The sequence below is a fragment of the Pygoscelis adeliae genome, unplaced genomic scaffold (genome assembly GCF_000699105.1).
Source record: "Pygoscelis adeliae isolate BGI_AS28 unplaced genomic scaffold, ASM69910v1 Scaffold44, whole genome shotgun sequence".
NCBI lineage: Eukaryota > Metazoa > Chordata > Aves > Sphenisciformes > Spheniscidae > Pygoscelis > Pygoscelis adeliae.
Window position 1 is genome coordinate 795379 of NW_008824761.1, and position 18009 is coordinate 813387.

The 18009-nt window shown below is 37.6% G+C and overlaps 1 protein-coding gene across 1 annotated transcript in view; it reads right to left on the minus strand.

The window, feature by feature from the left end:
• The window catches only part of PIBF1 (progesterone immunomodulatory binding factor 1), a 138632-nt gene extending 121391 nt beyond the window's left edge, over positions 1 to 17241 (minus strand). Inside the window, exons 1-4 of the mRNA XM_009323526.1 lie at positions 16988 to 17241; positions 16054 to 16154; positions 14010 to 14208; positions 6784 to 6903 (exon numbers count right to left, since the gene is read on the minus strand). Of these exons, the coding sequence (XP_009321801.1) occupies positions 6784 to 6903; positions 14010 to 14208; positions 16054 to 16154; positions 16988 to 17239 (672 nt within the window). The 5' untranslated portion in view covers positions 17240 to 17241. The remainder of the gene's footprint in view (positions 1 to 6783; positions 6904 to 14009; positions 14209 to 16053; positions 16155 to 16987) is intronic.
• Positions 17242 to 18009: the final 768 nt, after the last annotated feature.

The following is an 18009-nucleotide window of genomic DNA, read 5'->3' on the forward strand; positions in this document are numbered from 1 at the left end:
GGACTTCTGTAGCATCTTAAAGACATACAATCAAGCTGCCTGTGCTTAGGAAGAATAAGCCTCGCATGTGATGAAGTTAATTTAGTTTATAACAACGTCCATATACCCTGAAATGATTTTAAGATCTCTGCAATGGAACAGCTTTATCTTTCAATTTATCTTCAAGAGATAGCTTGGAAGTCTTGATGAACAGCTTTGTCCTGCTGCAGTAAAAAGGGAGCTTTTAAAAGGATCAAGATACAGAGCACTTTCAAGGACATGAATGAGGTCCTGGAAATAACACCACTACATAAAAATAACTTAAGTAAGTCCACAAACCTTAAAAAAAATTAAAGGACAAACAGTACTTCCTCACATGGAACGTGATTGTGATGATCCTGCCAACAATGCACGGTTTTTCTTCAGCTTCTTACTAATTTTTGCTACTGCAGAGTGTAGCAACTCGGACAGATGAGGTGGTTAAAACAAACAAACCTGTCCTGTGTGAGATGAGTAAGCAAACATTGCCTGAAGAAACTGTTAACAGAGCTGAGAGACCCAGTATTAACCAGTACAGGTGGTTTCTACAGAGCATGTGAAGCAGTCCGTACCAAGAAGTGCTTCCAGTTTGGGGTTTTTTTTGGTTTTGTGTTGGGTTTTTTTTGTTGTGGGGTTTTTTTTTGTTTTGTTTTTTTTTTTTTTTTTTTTTTTTTTTTTTTTTTTTACAAACACTGTCAACACATGGATGTTTCAAGCAAAAAGATTCTGGAGTTACCTGATCTGCACCATTTAAAACCCAAACTGGTAGACAAACTAAAGATCTAATGACAGACCCCAGTTTTATGATATTGAGCTTCACTGTTATCCTCCATCTGGAATGAATAGCAGCTTATAGCAGTCACCGAAATGAACACCTATCTAAATTTCAAGTACGAAACCTAGGTGACATACTTTTTGAACGAAGTTAGTGACACATAATACATGGTACGGATTAGCTGATCTTTGACAAAGCCTTTGGGGATAAGAAGCTAAACAACAGAAATGCAGGGAAAAGATTAATCAGCCAATCAAGCAGAAGTAGCATGACTTCTTCACACTGTCTACAGATAAGCCTGTGGAAGACCGTGATCCTGCTTTTAAAAAGCTTATTTAAAAGAACTTCATCTTTGAAGGATCACTTACACAAGCCAGCACTTTCTGTTCCTATCCTAAGGTACCTAAAGGCCCTAGGCAAACGTAAAGCTACTATACTATTGTGATGTGAAAACCAATTCCCTCAAGTTATTTGGATGAGGTGTTGCTACTCAGTGAATATGACGTTTTGCTTCAATCTGTTTACATAGTATGCATGCAAAAATTATTGGTCAATACATTATTTATTTGAATACAACTGCCCAAATGTCAGGAAGAAGTTATACATAACTGGATAAGACATCTCTTCTAGTATGTTGATATGAAATTGATAATCTGCCAAGGACTGTAGATGGGGCACTATCTGCCACTAAAAATTATGAACAAAAACGTTGAGCTACTTCCAAAATAGGGAAGCTCTGCAAGAAAGGTAAGAAAGAAAACCTTTGGCATAAGTGCCTCTATGGCAAAAGAAAGTGGGAGAAATAAAAAGCTCTTTCTCTCTGGATTTGAGCTGACAAGAATCTTCAGTGAAATATTCTCAGGTGAAAAGAATCCTTGAGATCATTGCATTAGAGACTAGAATTAAGCCATTTGTTCCTTCTGAACAACTAGCAGTCTATACGAGCCATAGCTATGTATCAAAAGAGGTAGAAAGACATTGTATAGAAAAGGGAACTTTCACAGATACGTAAGTTTTCTTGAGTCTTGGAAATGTTAAACTGTTGCCCCAAGCTAATAGTTATTGGTAGATTATTTTTCTTTGCAGCTTTTTTCCTGAACAAGATAAATATTAACAATAATGAAGGAAAGAAGGCACATACCTATGACTGAGGCCTCATCTGTCCTTTCTAGAGAGAGATGCGAAGACCAAGTAATCAAAGCACTGCTTGAAAGAATTGGTGTCAGGGGGCTGGGGAAGGGTTCTAGAGTGCAGTCTTTAATTATAGATGTGCAAACTTCAGAAGAAACCTTAGGGAGCATGGTCCTGCTGGAGTGGCAACAGTAGCCTCAATTTTACAACAGTCAGATACATCTAGTGCCAACTGATCCTTTGAGTGCAATAGTTTAGTTCATTCTCTGAAGACTACAGAAACATTTTTCCTCCAGCTGGGAAACATTATCACAGAGAAAATTGTTAGGTTTGTCTAGCAAAACCCGACAGCTACTAATCCTGGTTCAGAGACAAGGTCTTAGAAGAGATCTTTGTCCTACATACATCCAGCTTTGTCTTTAGGCTAACCATAGCTTTTAGATAACTGTCATACTATAAATTTGGTTTCAAGTCCTGAAGGCAACTTTACAGAAAAAAAAAAAAGAAAGGAAGCCCTGATAAAACGGTATCAAGACCGAATTCCAGGAAAACATTGCCAAGAAACTCATAGCCAGAAGAAGAAAGCAATACTTAATCTTTTAGAGCTACAAAGAAAAGCAGAATATCTTTCTCAGACTCTCTCCCAGCCTTGAGAGAAACACGCGAGTAGTAAATTACATCTGTTTGAGGGAAGGTTCTAACCACTTTGGAAGCAAACAACTCTGAAAATAGTACCCTGATGTTCAGCATGGGAACACACACATCAGAAGCTGGTTTTGTTTCTGGGAAGCTCCTAGTAAAACAACACTATAGGTGGACTTTCTTCTCTATCTGTGCCTCCAAAGGTGGTGGTGCCAACATTATTTGCACTTGAACTACTGAGCACTGTAAAAGAAGGACTGAAACGAGTTTGTACTATACATCTGGTAACAGATCAGTCAGCACTGAAATACAAGACATCACTTTTACCTCCTACTGCTTCCCCCCAGTCTGTTGCTGCTGCACCTAGAATCAGAGGAACCGCACTGGTCTAAATCACAGGTGCAACAGTTGTGTACAGAGAGACATCAACTTAGTGGTAGTACTGCAGAACCACTTATACTGATCACTTTAAAAACAGAAAGTAGAGACAAAGATCTTTTGACGCTGGTATGTTTATCAGATGATGTTCCAATGCTAGAAATCGTTCTTCACACACCGTTCTTCGCTACCAGTGGTCAGAAGCAGCTCCCCACCCTACTGGGTCTGTTACAGATTCAGCAGGCTTTGATTAAGTGCTAACTCAGAGCAGCAACAGGCAATCAACAAGAGAACTTTGTTACAAAGTTGTAGAGTTTTAGTGGTCTTACTCCTCAGCCTACTAAGAATTAAATGAGTGCTACCAGAGGCTGATACACACTTAGGACCTTCTGCCCTTTCTGAACAAATAAAATATATTTTCAGCTACCTAGAGTACAAATACAAGTGACAAACATTTGGAAGATGCCTTTTATGCCCTGAAGTCAGAAATAAAAGTTTTTCTAATACAAATGAATTGATAAATTGCGTAGAGATAAAGAACATGTGCATTTGTCAAATCCTAGAAAATTAGTTTCTACAAGGCTACAATGACAATTCAAGTTCTACACAACAAAACTTCCTAGCTGGTACAGCTGGCTGTTTATAAACTCAGTTAGCTGAGAGGCCACAGTACCAGGCCACTGCACTCACTTTTGTGCCAGGCTAGATCTGTTGTGCCAACAATGAGTTTTGTTTGGTTTTCGTTTGGTGTTCCCCCCCCCCCCAACAAAAAAATATGGCAGCATGTAGCAAAACAGACTTAGTGGGTTTGAAGACCTGATTTTATATAACCAATACTCAGCTGTATGAGCTCATCGTAATAGCATTCAGAGAATAGAAGCGTGCTGCCTTCCTTTCCCACAAAACAGTATATAAAGGCTCATGAGCAGAGAAAAGAAAATAATCCAAGTGTCTTACGTTCACACTCCAAAACAAGAACAGTAAAATTAGAGCTCATTTCCTTTGACCAAATTAAAGGACTACAGCCATCCTGTCACAAAATAACATAGCTGATATTAGGAAATGGTTGTCTTACTCGATGAATTCATTTCACATTTAAATTTTCCTAGAGTTGGCTTAACACATTAGACAGGTTTGGATTTTCCTTTAAATTTTTTCAATTCTTTGTTGGCTAGACAGACTTTCCTATGAGTCTATACCTAATTCTCTCATATTTCTCATGACTTTATTTCTGGGTGAATATCTACATGTATAAAACTTACTCAAACCTAGTCTGTCAGCCCTGGACAACCAGAAAAGCCGGCAAAATCCTCCTCCCCCAAACCATTAGTAGTTAATAGAAAGATTTGGGAAAAGCATGTATTTTAGCTCCTTTCCATGTTCCACAAAGAGAAAAAAAACATGTTGAAACTCATTAGGAAGAGCCTTAATTATTTGCCATAGCAGAAAAAAAAGGAATGCTTATTGTAGTAAGTGGTTTATTCTCACAGAGAAAAAAAAAAATTGTCTTAACTTCAGTGATGATTGTATTTCAAAAGTCTGTATTAGTAGTTTCCTAAAGAAGTTTTAAACCCAGAACAGACACTTTGTTGATAAATTATGCAGAGAACAGAAATATTGCAACTGTTGGACAAAACTTAAAATTTAAGGAATTTTGGATGGGAAACCAGAGGAAGGATTTGAAGGGTGTAAGTTATTTAATAACAGGCAAGGAACTTCAGCAACTATGTTTCATGTAGCTGGAAGTAAAGAATGATTGGAATACGACAAAAGCAGTAAAAGAAGAGTATAAGAGCTTAAGTAAGACTCTGAATGAAACTGTGCTTTATTTCCTACTGATAAATTTCCTTGCTATAAAGCTTTAGCTTATCAAAGGAGCTCAACTAAATAAGTTACCCCAACAGCACACCTTGAAACCACTTCTTCCTAAACTGCAAGAGATGCGTAGGTATATTAGCTTTAGCGTACTAAATACATTAGAGATTCTAAAGTACCCTCACGTATTGATGATGCTCCTCTTACCTTATTATCTGAAACAGCCTGAGGTACCTTTCTACAGTGACACTCATCAAGTCACCAGGTCAACTCTGAACTTGCCAGAAGCAAAATACAGAGAATCTAAAGTCTCTCCATACACAAAATACTTCATATCAGGTCACATTTCATTAAATATCCAAAACACGTCATCTCTATGCATAACAGATAGGGTGAAGACTTGGTTTGGGGTTTTTTTTTTGTACGTATGGAAGAACCATAGTAAGTGATCTTATCCGAAATCTAAGAATCCTAAGGAATAATTTTTATTAACAACTGTAAGCCTTTTTTTTTCATGTGATATTTCAACACCTGGATCTCTTCCCTGATTTATTTTTTTAAACGAGGTATTCATTCTCACTAATTGTCTCTCATTTTAAGCATGATTATGCAAACAGGGTATAAGCATTCAAAGAACCACCTCAATTCAACACAGGCAATACTCTAGTGCTTTCTCATCAGCATCAAAAGAAAAGCACAGTAAACTTTAAACTTTGAAAAATAAATCAGTAGGAAAGGTGGATACTGCCACCATGTGGTATAAAAAGAACAAAATTAGAAGTTTCTATATTAAAGAATGGTCAACGTACCACGAAAATTTTTTCTAGCACAACGTTAATTATTGTTATCTACTATCCCATTAAATTGCTGCAGCAAAAATTAACACAGATGTCAGTCAAATATCAGAAGGCTGAAATCCTCCTGTAGAATTTTATTAAATCAGAGCACATTAAATGTACAATGAAGGAAAATGCTCATGTAAATCAAAGTTAACAAGATTAATTTAATCTCAGTTATGACCAGAGATCATGACACAAAATAATGCTGAAGCACATAAATGCACAAATTTTATTGACTACTTTTTCTAATTAAATCAAAAAGAGAAATGAAAATAACATGAATTTCACAAGATAATCCTGTATAATTATTATCTCTTTACACCTGCTTATTCCATAAATAAATTTTGAGGGAAAAAAGGTGGTAACTAAAGAATAATTTTAGAAGTAGTAAAATGACAGTGGCATTTAAGTCCCTGCTAGCCATGACTTGGACAAATATACTCTGGGTATTGTCTTATCACAACTCCAGATTTATGTGGAACTAAGCTAAAATACAAATCATCTTAGCTATATACATACTAAGAATACTATAAATATTCATAAATACCTTAAAACCAACATTCTCCTTATACTGTTTCAACTGGTTTACTCTTTAATTTTTATTTTCAAATATATTTAGAGAATTTGTTTCTCTACTTCTGGCATTTATACCTTACCTGAAATCAAATTATCTTTTTCTTTAGTAGGGAAATAAATAGGAAAATTAAAATATAAACAGTTGAAAAGCATAACGGAGAAGATGCAACTTCAAAGAACTCTTAAAAAAAAAAAAGTGGTTTTATATCATTAAAACAAAAGGTGAAGCAAATTACTACCAAGACACCACCATACTGAAAACTATTCACTGAACCATCATTGTGTCTTCAACTACTGCTGGATGGATCTCCTGTCTCAGCTTCCCTGTCTTGAACCTTGCCCCCAGAAAGCACAACATAGCTGGTAAGAGTCTGTTCTGAACAGTCTCATGAGCAAATCTTGCAGGGCAGCCAGAACATAAAATTAGCTGTTATGCAAGGACATATATAGCACGTTTCCCCTCTCCGCCCCATCCTCCCCCCAGTAACTTTTATACAGCAAAAAAGCTTTTATATCTTATACATGAATAACGATTTGGAGAATGAGTTTTTTGCGAGATATATATATATTTACACAGTTTCTCAATTGAGATAATTAAGGTGCACAGACCTCTGTCAGACACTTCAGTTGGGATTTGTACCCACTTAGTTCTTCTGTTAGGCTCTCCTTTTTCATCTGCAGATCGCTTAGCTCTTTTCTTAAGGAATGGACTACTTCATAGAATCGGATCTAGAAGAACAAGATATATATTCAAAATTGAGACTAGCAAAATTGCAATCACAAAACTACAATCCAAAACCCACATCAGCTCAACGTTTTATGGCAATAATTCACCAAATGATTTCTAGTGCATACCAGGAACCTGGTTGGAGCTGGCGGGGTGTGTGTGTGGGAAACGTTAAAGCAAAGACAGTGTCTTTCTTTAGCCTTTGACAGCAGCAGCTAAGAAATAATCAGTTTGTGTTTGGCACTGAATAAAAAAAAAAACAGGAATAAAGGTAAAGATATATATTTCTGTTTAACTAAGGCAGCTCCCAGTCAGGCTGCCAGATTAAAAAAAAAAACAGCTGCTAATGGACCACATGGTCCCACCCTCTTACTTGTGCCAACTCTAGAGTCTATTTGTTTAACAGTGTAAAAAGAAAAAAAAACAAAACAAAACCAAAAAACCCAAACCGCCTATTTAGCAATAAACAAACTTAACTTGCTAACTTCCCCAAGCCAATATAAATTTTTATGGGGTGTGTAGAAATGGAGAGAGATTAGTTTTGTTTTCTGCCAGTTCAGTGTGCTGAATCTGCACCAAGAAAAATGCAAGAGCAAGCACAGGAAGCGGGAACAGCATATAACCAGGAAGAACCATGACACACACCCCACACACACTTTCAGCAGTAATGTGTTGCTAGATGGGTTCAGCTGCATCATATAACTAAGCCTCTGAAAGACTCGACTCTACTAAATTAACACTGAAAAAAGCCTTGTAAAAGGATTAAAAAAAAAAAAAAATAAACAGCAGGAAGTACTTAAATACAGATTTTGTAAATAGAGATATTGCAAGTTTAAAATGCTAGAATTAAAACAAATGTGAGATGTTTTTCACTGTTCTTCCACAAAGGGATTAAAAAAAAATTTTAAAAAACCAAACACATACTCCTCTCTTCCCCAACTCCAGCCATCGGCATAGTCTCAGACAAATAAGTCTCAGATCTGTAAAACTTTTCCAGAACACTTCTACTGAACAATAAAAAATACTAGAAAGCACAGTAGTAAAACCACAAAGTCAGTAGTAAAAAGCAAAAAGGGACAAAACAAAGAAGAAAGAGCTTTTTTGATATATGCCCACACACACGTACACAGAGGTTATTACTCCCAGATCAACTTGATACCTTAAAATGTTTATTTTGGAGGATGAATAGATAATTAAGCACTATTTTAATGCAAAAGCTACTCCATACCCCCCATCATTAACGCTTTGTTTGATATATGATTAAAGAAGAAATACAAGCAAGAAAGCACAGATAAAGTAAGCATTCAAGAGCAAGCTGTACTACACTTCCATGCAGAAGGAAGACAGGTCTCTGTTTTGCTACCTGTAAACAGCAAAAGACAAAGAAAAGTTCCAGGTATATTCCATATAATTGACAGCATACAATTCTAAAAAACACAGAAGCCATGGAAATTTGTGATGTAAACACAGGTGTACTTTGCTTTATACAATAAAGCAAGTGTGCAACTTGACTGGAAAATTAGTAGTAAGGCAGAAAAGTGAAGTTTTCTAAAAAGTGGTGGGCTTTTTCGTTTTTTGTTTTCAAGTTTTTCCAAATACTGTGCATGTTGAAAGTTGCAGTTGTTTGAATTTGTTGTACTCAAGAGAGCTCACTTTTTATCCTTACCTTTAGATGCAAAACAAACATAAGCTTAAATTTGTAGCATATGTCCTATTTTAAGTTCACTTTTATTGCAAAAAAAAATGCAAGCTTTCCCGAAGTAGTTATCTTTTTTTTTTTTTAAGATGGTAACAAGGGATTCTCAATTCACTATGTCTAAGTTTACACATAAAGTAAACATTAAGGATGAGATTGGTTTTTAAAACTACAATTTAATTAAAACCAAAATAAGGTATGATAATTTTTTGTTCACACCCTGAAAATTCCAAACGACAGTCAACCATCAGATGCTACAGTTAAAACTATAAATTGCCTTTCTGTTCTGAGAAACTAACTGCATATTATTGCCTTATTTTACTGTTTCATTACTATTTTATTCTTGCAGTATTCTATTCCTTCAACATTTAAGGAGTTTTTTCATGTCCATCTGTGAAATCACATTGCTTCTAGTGGGTTTGCATGAAATCAAACAGTGAAGGTAGTTTTGTGGGTTCTTGCTAACTTCCAAACTAGAACAGGCTTCAAGTACTTCCTTAGGAAAAAAAAACAAACAACTTCAGAAACATGTGTGCAAAGCAGTAAGTACAATTTTAGTCTCTTAACTACAGCTTCAGCTGACTACAGTTTTCATCTATCTGGATTCTTTCAGAACTTGTCTGATTACACCTGAAACGGAGCAACTGAATTTCAAGCAAATCCTCCTTTTTCCCAAAAAAAGTTATTACAAATTTTTTTTTCTTAAAAAATAACCTTGATTGTCACTAACTGGTAACCATTTAAAGCATTGTGGATTTTATTTAAACCACACCTAGCTTTTCCCTTAAGTTCTTGCATTTTTATTGTGATTTCCCTAGGAAACCTAACTTATGCCATCATGCCACGTTTATTTCCCAAACCACAACCACCCACAAACTAAAACAGATTACCCAGTATCAAACCAAGACGACATGGGATACAGGTATCAAGGATAAACATATCTTCACAGCCTTCCCAAGAAAAGATCAGACCATAGCAGTAAGAAAGTGCAAATGAATGCAGCAGATGAGGGGAAGGTTGTAGCAAAAGTTCAACTGTTATTGTTATATAGCTTGCTTGATGGCCAATAAACATTCATGTGACTCAGCAGTCAAAGCACACATTGTCTCCTGCCAAGTCAATATAGCAGAAACAAAAGTTACTGTAATGGATTTCAGGAACAACTGCGTATCTTAAAAATTACAAATTTATATAGATGTGCTGTAAGTAAAACTTTCTAGGTGATTTTTAAACTCTTAGCATGTGCCCACTACTTTTTAAGGAAACCTAGAGTTAAGCTAAAGATGGGCAGGCACAGAGGAAGAGAAAGTCAGTTTCTGTTAAATGAAGTTATGTGAAAGTAGTTGCATCAATTAACTGCCTTCTTAAACAAAGAGCAACTGAGCTGTAGTTAGCAAAATGATGCAACCGAAAGACATGGTGATTAAAAATGGATCAAACAGAATTTGCAGATACCATTTTTCAACAATGTGGTGAAAAATTTTTACAGGAGAGTACACAAGAGGCTCACTTTACTGAAAAAATTAAGTGTTTCAGCTGCCAAGCACCAGTTCAACGACGTGAAGTACTTTAAAATTTTGCATATACTGTTTCTAAAAAAATCATTCTTATAAATAGTTAAAAAAAGCTGAAGTTTTACATATAAGTTCAAAACAAAAAAGTGTGACTTTAAGAGAAAGATGCTTAAAACATCATTTTTCATGTCATCATCATTAACATTAAACATTGCTTAGTCTTTGTTCTAGCATGTCACTATTGCACCCCTTTGTGGAAGAACAGTGAAAAACATCTCACATTTGTTTTAATTCTAGCATTTTAAGCTTGCAATATCTCTTTACAAAATCTGTATTTAAGCACTTCCTGCTGTTTGTCCAGTATACCAGGTTTCAAATAAAGTGTAAGCATTATATATACATTTACTTCTATTCTGGAGAATTATAAGGCAGTATTTTACAATTGATAAATAGAAAAGAGAGTCTGGAAATTTCTTGCTCAAGTTTTCTCTAAGCAGAACTCTTTCTCACCAAGGAGAATTTTACCCTAATATCAGTAGATTATACTATTAATCTGCATATAGATCTGGAGCCAAAGATTTTATCTGCCTGAGAAATGCACAATACCCCTTAGGTAAGCAAAGCAGAAAACAGCATCTGAAAAATAACTTTTTCCCTTTGACATCCTTTTCCTAGTCTTCAGAAGCCAAATGGATACAGAGACAGGATACGCAAAACAGTTCTGTAGCCTCCCAGCATCTGTATCAGCTGAATAACTCAAAGTAATGATAAACAATCACTGAGCTTAACTGATACCCTCAGGTTCACACTGATCCTGTTGCCAAAAGAAGTTGGAAGAAGAAGCAGAAAACTGCATCTTACTACAGTATATCTTTAAAAAGTCTTCTCCAGGAAAAAAAAAAAAAAGAGGCCAAAAAAGGATTTCTTCAAAAGAAAAGAAGTGACATGTAAAGAGGCAAGGGGCTTCACTGAACATGTAAGTAGTGGAGTTTGAGTCACAGACAAAAGTAGTATTTACTGGTTGAATGCAAGAGAAAAAGAAAGGTAGATTGGAGTAGAAGGTGGCTGTTACTCACCTCTCCCACTTCACATCTTTTTTAGAGCCCCTTTCTACTCACAAATACAATCAAAACACTAACTGTGCTGTGACAGCTTCACTTAAAGCAGCTGGCAAGGTTACTAACTCCTGGTATCTGTCCTGCCTGGCTACACAGTCTTTTGTACTGACTCCTGAAGTCAGTACAAGCTGACCCCAGAAGCTCCTGAAGTCCTGGAGCTTCCTGCACACCAATTTCAACCAAGCTGACATGGATTTCAGTTTGTGTTAAAAATATGCTTTGTCGACCACAGTGGTGCAGGAGTCAACAAAAAACCCTCAAATACTTCTACAGAGGGCAGTGGGTACAGTAGACAGCTAGGGGGTAAAAACCTAATAGGCCCCAAGCTAAGTGTTCCTGTTTATCACTCAGAGCCTTAAGATTTTCCTAGTACTTTAAAAAGTCCAAGTTTTGGAATTTTTGAAAAGATGTTCCCAAGAACATTTAATATCTTCATCAATGACATAGACAGTGGGATCGAGTGCACCCTCAGCAAGTTTGCAGATGACACCAAGCTGAGTGGTGCGGCTGACATGCCTGAGGGACAGGATGCCGTCCAAAGGGACCTGGACAAGCTGGAGAAGTGGGCCTGTGTGAACCTCATGAGGTTCAACAAGGCCAAGTGCAAGGTCCTATACCTGGGTCGGGGCAACCCCTGGTATCAATACAGGCTGGGGGATGAAGGGATTGAGAGCAGCCCTGCCGAGAAGGACTTGGGGGTACTGGTGGATGAAAGGCTGGACATGAGCCAGCAATGTGCGCTCGCAGCCCAGAAGACCAACTGTATCCTGGGCTGCATCACAAGCAGCGTGGCCAGCAGGTCGAGGGAGGTGACGTGAGACCCCCAGGAGTACTGCGTGCAGCTCTGGAGCCCTCAGCACAGGAAAGACATGGACCTGTTGGAGCAGGTCCAGAGGAGGGTCACAAAAATGATCGGGGGCTGGAACACCTCTCCTGCGAAGAAAGGCTGAGAGAGTTGGGGTTGTTCAGCCTGGAGAAGAGAAGGCTTTGGGGAGACCTTATTGCAGCCTATCAGTACTTAAAGGAGGCTTATAAAAAAGATGGCGGCAAACTTTTTAGCAGGGCCTGTAGCAATAGGACAAAGGGTAATGGTTTTAAACTAAAAGAGGGTAGACTTAGACTCGATATAAGGAAGAAATTTTTTTTACACTGCGGGTGGTGAAACACTGGAAGAGGTTGCCCAGAGAGGTGGTGGATGCCTCATCCCTGGAAACATTCAAGGTCAGGCTGGACGGGGCTCTGAGCAACCTGATCTAGTTGAGGATGTCCCTGCTCATTGCAGGGGGGTTGGACTAGATGACCTTTAGAGGTCCCTTCCAACCCAAACTATTGTATGATTCGATGAACATCCTTTAGATAAGGATGACAACTTTTACTTCTCCGTACATAGCTAGAGTACAGTATACCATGACTTTCACCCAGCAAGAGAACTCATTCACACAGTATTTATACCTCAACAAATGCACTAAACTTGTTAATGTTTTATTATTTACAGCTTCCTTAATAATTAGCTCTATAGATAAGTACAATGCTAATACTTTGGTGAATTAAGTTTTACGTGTCTGTCCTCTTCATTCTCAGAAGTGAGCCAGGATGCTCTAGATGTCCTGCAGTCTGTGAAGGCATTGTCTTTTTATTGCAAGCAGAGTACCCCCCTGCCCCTCCATCTACCCATAAGCCATCATTAACAAACTTCTTAAATCAAGAAAATGAGTCTTAAGGTGTATTTTAAAGTATACTTTATCTCCTCCATTTAGTCAGATAGGAAAGGGCCAGAGGGAAAGCATGAAGGAAAGGTAAGGGATGTTTGCAAGAGTCATCTCAACCTGTGGTTCTGGCAAGCCGAGTTTCAAATTCTTATTTTCAGCCTGCTATATTTCATATCATCAATGTGTGCCCACTATTTAATTGTAACACCCCATTTGCTTCACCTTCTTAAAATACATCAGCAGTTCTAATCTCTTTAAGACATCGGAGTCTGGGATTAAAGGGTTCTCTTTACTGGAATCCAGTCAAAATGGACTGATCAGCAGTACATCTGCCTCTGAAGGTCTTTCATTTCTAGTTGGGGAAGAGTAAGAATTCTAAGAGTATAGACTGACTTCTACTATATGCACATCCCTTTAATTCTAAATAAAAGCAATTTACAGCTTGTGGTGGGTTGACCCTGGCCAGCAGTCATGCACCCATACAGCCGCTCTCTCACTTGCTGCCTCCAGTGGGAGCAGGACAGAGGAGACAGTGGGAAGAACAAAAGCAAGAAAACTCAGGTGTCGAGTTTTCTCAACAGTTTAATTAGTGAAGGCAAGAGACAGATGAATTAAAAAAAAAAAAAAGCTATGCAAAGACAATCACTCACCACCTCCCACAAGCAGCCCAATGCCCAGCCAGCCTCTGAGCAATAACCACCTTGGAAGCCACCCCCCCACTCCTCTTTCTTCCTCTACCTCCAGTTTATATTGCTGAGCATGACGTTAGACGGTATGGAATATTCCTTTGGCCAATGGGGTCAGCTGTCCAGCTGTGTCCCCTCTCAATCTCATGATCACCCCTAGCCTGCTCACAGGGGACAGGGGGAGGCAGAGTGTGGAAAAGAGAAAGCCTTGATGCTGTGCAAGCACTGTCCAGCAATAGCCAAAACACTGGTGTGTTACCAACACTGTTTTACCCACAAATCCAAAACACAGGAAGATTCAGGCTGCTATGAAGAAAGTTAACTACACCCCAGCCAGGCCCAGGACAGAGCTGTATTTTAAACCAACACAAAACACAATACTCACAGAAACATATTCAGGGATAGAAAGCTGATCTTCAGGAAGAGACTTTAGCTTCTCATAGCAATCATCTGTTAATTCCAAGTCTCGCAAGCTACGACGGATATCTCCAGCCCTCTCCCTTAATTGATGATTCGTTTCCTCCAGTTGCTTCTGTCTCAATAAAATAGTTTCCATTTCTTGTTTCATTAGAGCCTGATGATTTCTTCAAGGTTGATTTGAAAACAGAAGACATTAAGTAGCAAGTAACAAAAGTGACAAACCTTCACAATACCCTGGCAAGGAGTGAGTTATGCTCATTTTGTAGAGGGGAGAATTTACAGAGAGATTAGGTAATTAGCACAAGAGTGTATACCACCATGGTTCCACAATCATATCAGACACAGTATACATAAAAAGCCAGGAACTTCGTAGTCATTGACAATACAAAGCTGAATCTGGGAAGTGACAATTAATCTCCACACATGCTGACTTGAATTTATAAATTAGTCTTAATTTACCAATCAAAATATTAAAAACATGAAAAAGTAGAATATATTTCCACACAAAACCCCAGGAACTAGTAAATCACCAAATAAAGCAGTAGTAACTTCAATTTGTGTCTTGCCAAGTTTCAGCATGTGCTTATGGCCTATTCCACACACAATCCTTCATCTTCTACACAGTGTAACATACTAAGTTGGGGCCCTTTTAAAAAAAACAACATAATCACCACCACACTTAAACAAGCAACCTTACTTCCAGCCTTAAAACACTATCTTTACTATTATCACCAGTGACAAGGTATTATATGGCGAGTGAAATTGCACATCACTTAGAGATGTTTCAAAGTGTTTTCTTTATTTTCTTTAAATCAAAGGCGACTGACCCTTTTTGGAGGCTTTAGCTGTAACTCTTGAAAACATATTAAAATTAAATCATTCCTCAAAATGCAATAATTCCTACATTATTTAAAAAGTATTATTAAAAATACTAGCTAGTACTACAAGGTGATGTCTGCCCCACTTGTTCCAAAAAGACAAAAGAAAACCCTAGGTCAGCAAAGCAGTCACACAAGGACATATTCTGCACATAGTGTACGATTCTGTTAAATAGGGATGAAAAGTGAGGTAACAGACAGACAGGAAAACTAATGAAGACAGTGGAGAAAGGAAAGTAGTTCAACTTTTTGATGCCTATTAATAACAATTTTCACATCAGCACTTTTTTACTGAACACTCCTCAGATAATTCAAGTATGGCCAACATAAAAATATTCCACTCTGGTGCAAATAAGCATACAGAATGACAGACATTTTTCTGACAGTCAGCTGCTCTCAGTTGAAAGACTTTGCTGTAACTAATCTCAGGTCTGGCTTCACATCCCTAAATCTGTTCCAGGCTTACTACATAGCATGACTTTGAATTTGTCACATCCTGTAAGCTGGTGCATCCTCTACTGTAACAGGAGAATATTAAGTAATGCTCTTCCTTCACAGTCCTGTTACAGGTGTTTAAACATTTAATTGACAAAGTAATTTGGAGAAGTCTGCTAGCCAGTCTATTTTCAGCTACAGGTTAACTCAAAATGTTTCAGAAAAGCAAGGAGAAAAGTAAGTTTCTACATCATCAACTGAAAGCATTTCTGATCAATAAGCAATCCTAACTGGAAGTGCTAAACATTATCCCCTTACTTTTACCAAGTCATCCAGGCTGCAGAGTTATTAAAAATTCAGTTTAAATGATGCAAAGTCTTCCCCCTCTACCTATTCCTTTTGCTCTTTACTGGTTTTAAGAACGTTCTTAATCCAAGTTCCTGTTAAATTTTGAATCCAGGTAACAATAAAACCAAAACCACAAACTTCAGCCAGTGAGTTGAATTCAAATTTACTTACATGTAAATTAAATTTGTAAATTCATTTTTTAGAATGGAAATACTAATATAATCTGCAAAAGAAATCCTATTCCTGCAATTCATAAGCATCACTTTGCATTAACTGTCCATGAATTAATTTGAATTCATATTAATAAGTTATTAAAGATGAAGTTTTTTTTTTTCAATCCCATCATACCTAGCATCTTCTTGCTGTAATGCCAGCTGGCTATCCAGTCGTAAAGACAACAGCTGCTTTTGATGGATTGCATCATTGAGCTTCTCTTCTAGCTCTTCAACCTAAATATAAAGAACATAAATATAAAATGAAAAAAAGAAGTTACCCTCATAATTTTTAAAACATATTTGACAAAAAGAACAACTTGAAAGGAAAAAAAGTGGAGAGCCCAACGTGCTGGGAAGTACAATAATGGCTGTATAACAAGACCTCTAAATATGCCAGGGCTTCATAACATACAATATAGACTTTGCTCTGATGAACTAAAAATAAAAAAGACTTAGTTCTACAGTTGATCTTTTTTAGACAAAAAGCTACTTGTTCAGCTGATTTCAAACTAGGCTTAAACTCAGAGCAGCAAGCCAGTGAAAGCCACAGTCAATATACAGTAGGTTTTAAATACTGACTGCATGCAAACATGGCAAAGCTTTTACACCTTTCTTAATTTCATGCATCTTAATGGATACTGTACACAACAAAACCTCCTACTATTAGCATGTTGCTATATTCTAGCCACATCTTCATTAACAGATTATTGAATAGCATTCAGATGACTTTTTCTAGTATTCCACAAGTTCAGTTTAAAAGCTCTATGAAGTTGCTCATATGAGTGACAAAATTATTCATCATTTCTGAAAGAATACAGGTCTTTCCCCTTTGTTTTTAGAAAAGGAAAAACTAATTCGATCCCCCTCATTTACAGGTATAACGCCTTGGACAAATCAGCTAAGTTTTCCGTATCTTTGTTTCCTCCTTTTCTCATTAAAAAAAAAAGCTAAGTAGGCTTCCAGTACGCAATTCGCAAAAATTCTTTTCAGAATGGAAGTTTCTACCATACTCTAAAAGCACCAGAAGCAAGAAAAGATTATACAACGAGAAAAGCAACATTTCTTACCTTGGTCAAATATTCTACTTTCAAGTTGTCAATCATCAAGTTTTTCTGAGATAATTCTATTTTAAGCAGCTGAAGATTATGGAGCAACTCCTTCCGTTCAATCAGCTGCTTAGTGATTTTAACAGTACCTTCTCTCTCTTCAGAGGAAGAAACATCATCGGTTGGTATTGTGGTTTCTAAGCTAATATCTTCAGACTCTAAGGAGCTAGAAATGTTTACTTTCCTGACTTCCTTAGAGCTTTTATGTGACATTTTCTTCCACTATTTGCCAAGCTTTTTTAAGCTATACTTTGAGATGAGCCCCCTGAAGAATCAGCTGCAAGAATCAAAACAATTAAGTAAAAGGCATTATGTCATTACGAAAAATTAACCAGTTAAACAAGACCACTAAGCAATACTTCTCAACATCACATGAGTATCTTTTTTTTTTTATTCACCCAAAAAAAACATTTTAAGCTCTGAAGAGGGCAGTTACCTGAGGACTCTCTTCCTAAATAATTATTAACAAGGCTTTTGACTGCAATAAGCTAAATACTGGTGTGAATCAAGCGTACTAGTAAGACGTTATAGCTAAATCAAGATGTCCACCTGCCATTCACAGGCAGAAGAGCATGCACTGAAAATTCCCGCGAACCCACCAGGCGTACAATATCAGAGAACATCCAACAAGGGGCATAACAAGACTAGCTAGAGAAAATGGTAAAGGATGCCCGCCTTTGTCTTCTCTAAAGAAGTAGCTCCATTGCTCTTACCGGGCTAAATTTGTTCGTACTTCCCAAAAGCGAGCTACTTAACAGCCACACGTACTTGTACAACCACTTGGTATAGACCACAGCTTTTACTTCAAAGCCGCACTGACCAAGGCGTGCTGTCCAAAGCCCTACAGGGAAGGGAGATACCGCAATCGGAGCCCAGGCCAGCGCCTGCCCTGCCGCGAGGGGCGCGGAGCCCGCCCGGCGCTAGCTCTCCTGGGCCGCCCCCCCCCTTCTCCGCGGCAGGGGCTGGCTCCGGGGGGCTGTGTA